Here is a 3,752-nt window from a genome sequence, read left to right on the forward strand (position 1 = left end):
GCACAAATTGGCATAATATGCGCAACGATTCTCTGTTATAATAAGATTTTAATCGATATATACTGACCGATCGTACCACCTCAAATTTTTTTTTAGAAAAACCACCTCAAATTTTAATGTCTTTCCCTTCCCCCTCGCTCGCAATCTCGGTTTAAATAAATAAAAAAAAATTCCCCGCCCGGCCCGCTTGATACCCGCGGCCAACCGCCCCGTACCTATCCGGTTCACTCAAGCGAAGGTGTGCGTGGCGGGGCACGACCACGACCCCTCGGCCGACCCCATCCACCAGTCTAACGGGGTAAACCAGCAGTCCAAAATAAGTATCGGCCGTCGCCGCAACCCTCTTCCATCCACCCCCTCCCCTCCCCTCCCCACCCGCCGCCGCGCCTAGAGCATGACATGCGGGACCCACGGGTGACGTGCCCCACATGCAAATGGGCGTAGTATATTCCGCCGCGCCTCCGTCCACCGCGTGACTCGACTCGCCGGCTCCCCGCCCCGCCTTCTTCCTCCTCCTGCCCTCGCTCTCTCCCTCTCTGCCAGGCGAAAACGATCAGGAAAAAGTCAAAACCCCCTCGAAAAAACACCCCGGAGGAGGAGGAAAATAGGGGAGGGGAAAAGGCGGCCACCGCCCGAAATGAAACCCAACACCAAGAAGAAATCCAAGAAGAAGAAGCGGCCCTCGCCGGCGGCCGCCGACGGGGCGGCGCCGCCGACCCCTCCGGCGCCGGGGTCCTCCCCGCGCTCGCCGCTCGCCGAAACCCTAACCCTAGCCGCCGCGGCCTCGGAGACGGAGTCGAGCGGCAGCGGCAGCGGGAGCGGCGGGGACGCCTCCGCGTACACCCGCGCCTTCACCTCCAGCTCGTCGGGGCCCGCGTCCACCTCCTCGTTCTACGCCCCCTCCTCGACCGACTCCGCCGCGTCCTCCTCGGCCACGGGCGACGAGCGGCGCGACCTCGCCTGGCTGCTCGAGGCCTTCGGCAGCGCCACCATCGACCAGGTCGACTCGGCCTACCGCGAGGCCGGCGGCGACCCCTTCCTCGCGGCCGGCATCCTCGGCTCCACGCAGGACATGCAGCCGCCGCCGCCGCCACCGCCAGATCTCTCCCCGCGCGCCGGATCTGCTGGGAGGAGGCCGGCTCGCAGGCCCAGGAAGCTTCCCGTTGCCGTGTCTGGCATCGTTGCGGACGTGATCGGCAAGGGCTACTCGCGGCCTGCCACTCCGCCTGTGAGCGCGACCGATAGAAGTGGGTGGAAGGGGAAGGGGAAGGACATGGATGGAGAAAGCGTCAGCAATGGCTGGAATGATGAGAGAAATGGGGAGAGAGAAAGCGGGGGTGGCTATCCCACGCTTAATGTTGAGGAGGCCGAGCAGTTCCTGTGCTCCATGCTTGGAGATCATTCTGAGCTCAGCATGGGTGTGGTCAAAGACGTGCTGGGTGAGTCGTCTAGCACCAGCTGCTCTACTTTTCATATCCAAGTGCTTTACCTGGGATCGTTTGTTTCTGCTGCCAGAAGTCATAACCAAGCCTAATTGCAAATTTGCTATATAGGATAAATGCGTGTTTGGATAAAAGGTTATTTTTGGGAAGCGTTGGTATTTAGGGAGTTCCACGGCATTTCTTTGGAAAGCTTTAATTTTTTGAACTATATACTAAACCTTTCCAACGAATTAAATGTCATCCAACCAGGGCCTGAAGGTTTGAAGCACTGTCCTCAGTCAGAACACACCATTTAGTGAGCGGGGGCATGTTTTGGCACTTTGACTTCTTCTCTTAGAAATTTGATGTGCCAAAATGTGGAAGAGAACACATGAGGCATGCATAAGCCAATCTATTAAAAAGAGTGACCTCTTGTTTGATTGTCCTCGTATGTTTTTAGTCCTAGTTTCCTTCTTGCAGCCGCAGATGTCAGAGTAATTCTGGGTGCTATTTCCTCGCTAGTCCAGTTTCCTATCTGTACCTGCAGATATCGAAGTAACTTTGGGGTGCTATTTCAACGCTGCCATCTGATCTATTAATATTATCGGCATTGCATTCTCTTAAACCAACTAGTTGTAAATAAAAGAGTGTTACTGTTAGGATCACAAATTACCACCGTTGAAATGCTGTGTGATTTTGATGTGTAGTGCTTCCGGAGTGGATGTTTGTAATTAGCAAGGCGGTGTTGATTTTATATTGGGCTAAAGTCTCTGAAAAGTCAATTCGAAGAATTGATTATTGAGTTTATCATGTGCAAGGTTATAGAAGCCTGGAGCAAAGCAAGATTCATGCGATCAGTGAAGTGGATGTCTGTTAAGGCATTTCACAATGCTCCCTTGTTCTCCTTGCGTAAATATTAAGTGTTAAGGAGATTGCTGCCTGCAGTTTTTGTTTTGTGATATGAGCTACCTTCCACAACTACAAATTGCACAATATCACATTCAAGTGATAGATTCACTTTGCTTGTTTTGGTGCAAAGAACATGTGGGTGGGTGGTTGGCCTACAGATTGCACAATTCTTGTAGTGCTGTACGGTTGAAGCCAATCCATGGTTTTAGTTGCACACTAGTACCTGGTGTTTGTACGCAGAACTGCTGCATGGTTCCATTCAATTGGCGAAAAATACATGTTATGCAACACGTCTAATTATTAAATGCAATTTGCTGTTTCAAAAACTGGATAAAAATTCATTCATGTTTATTCTAAATTCTGTAAGAAGCTACTTAATGTAAAATTAGATTTTTGTGCTTGCTTGAATATGAGTGTGTTTAGGAACAATTGTATTTCATTTGGCCAATCAGTTGGACATCTTTGAAAGTGTTCCTTATGCTATATTTATTTCTTGCAGGTCAGTCTGGATATGATGTTGAGCAGGTAAACAAGTAGCTTATTCGGTGCATTTCTTAGTGCCTCGAGGCCCTCGACCAGTGTTTAAGTTTATGGATTTTACAAAATACTGTTGATTGGCCGGGACTATAATCTCACCCGTTGGCAGTATCGATGGTCTTTTGTCTTGCTTTATACCTTTATAAATTTTGACAAACAAAAAAAGCGCATGTGTATGTTTGCCAGTTAACACATGGTTCTGGGATTTTACTCTAGTTCCTTGAGCCCATGCATAAAAAATCCGGTTAATGGTGTTGCCTACCTCCTCTTCTGTCCTGCTGTGGTTATCAGATCTGTCAAGGCACCGAAAATCATCCGGGTGCTTGTGAGGTTAAAATTGCTAAAGCGTGCGGAGAATGTCAAGAGAGGGCGGGGTAGACCGAATTTGACATGGGAGGAGTCCGTTAAGAGAGACCTGAAGGATTGGAGTATCACCAAAGAGCTAGCTATGGACAGGGGTGCGTGGAAGCTTGCTATCCATGTGCCAGAGCCATGAGTTGGTTGCGAGATCTTATGGGTTTCACCTCTAGCCTACCCCAACTTGTTTGGGACTAAAGGCTTTGTTGTTGTTGTTGTTGTTGTTGTTGTTGTTGTTGTTGTTGTATTCCTATCAACCAACTATCCCAAAAGACTGATCTGATTGGAAGATACTCCCTCCGTTCCATAATGTAGTGTGTGTAGATTTTTTGAAAAGTCAAACTTTGCAAATTTTGACCAAGTTTATCGAGAAAACTATTTATATGTACAATATCAAATATATAAAATATGAAACTACATCTTATGGTGAATCTAATGATACATGTTTGGTATTATAGATGTAAATGTTTTTCTCCACAAACTTGGTCAAAGTTTGTGAAGTTTGACTTTTCAAAAAAAATCTATTAT

The 3,752-nt window shown here is 48.3% G+C and overlaps 1 protein-coding gene across 2 annotated transcripts in view; it reads left to right on the forward strand.

Annotated features, from left to right (window-relative positions):
• The first annotated feature begins 490 nt into the window (after positions 1-490).
• The window catches only part of LOC123060758 (SMR domain-containing protein At5g58720), an 8,432-nt gene continuing 5,170 nt past the window's right edge, over positions 491-3,752 (forward strand). Inside the window, exons 1-2 of one of the 2 annotated variants that reach the window (XM_044483594.1) lie at positions 491-1,439; positions 2,830-2,855. In XM_044483594.1, coding sequence (XP_044339529.1) covers positions 638-1,439; positions 2,830-2,855 — 828 coding nt within the window. In that variant the 5' untranslated portion in view covers positions 491-637. The remainder of the gene's footprint in view (positions 1,440-2,829; positions 2,856-3,752) is intronic. The other variant, XM_044483593.1, reaches the window with a different exon arrangement.

Source organism: Triticum aestivum, chromosome 3A (assembly GCF_018294505.1).
Source record: "Triticum aestivum cultivar Chinese Spring chromosome 3A, IWGSC CS RefSeq v2.1, whole genome shotgun sequence".
Taxonomy (NCBI): Eukaryota; Viridiplantae; Streptophyta; class Magnoliopsida; order Poales; family Poaceae; genus Triticum; species Triticum aestivum.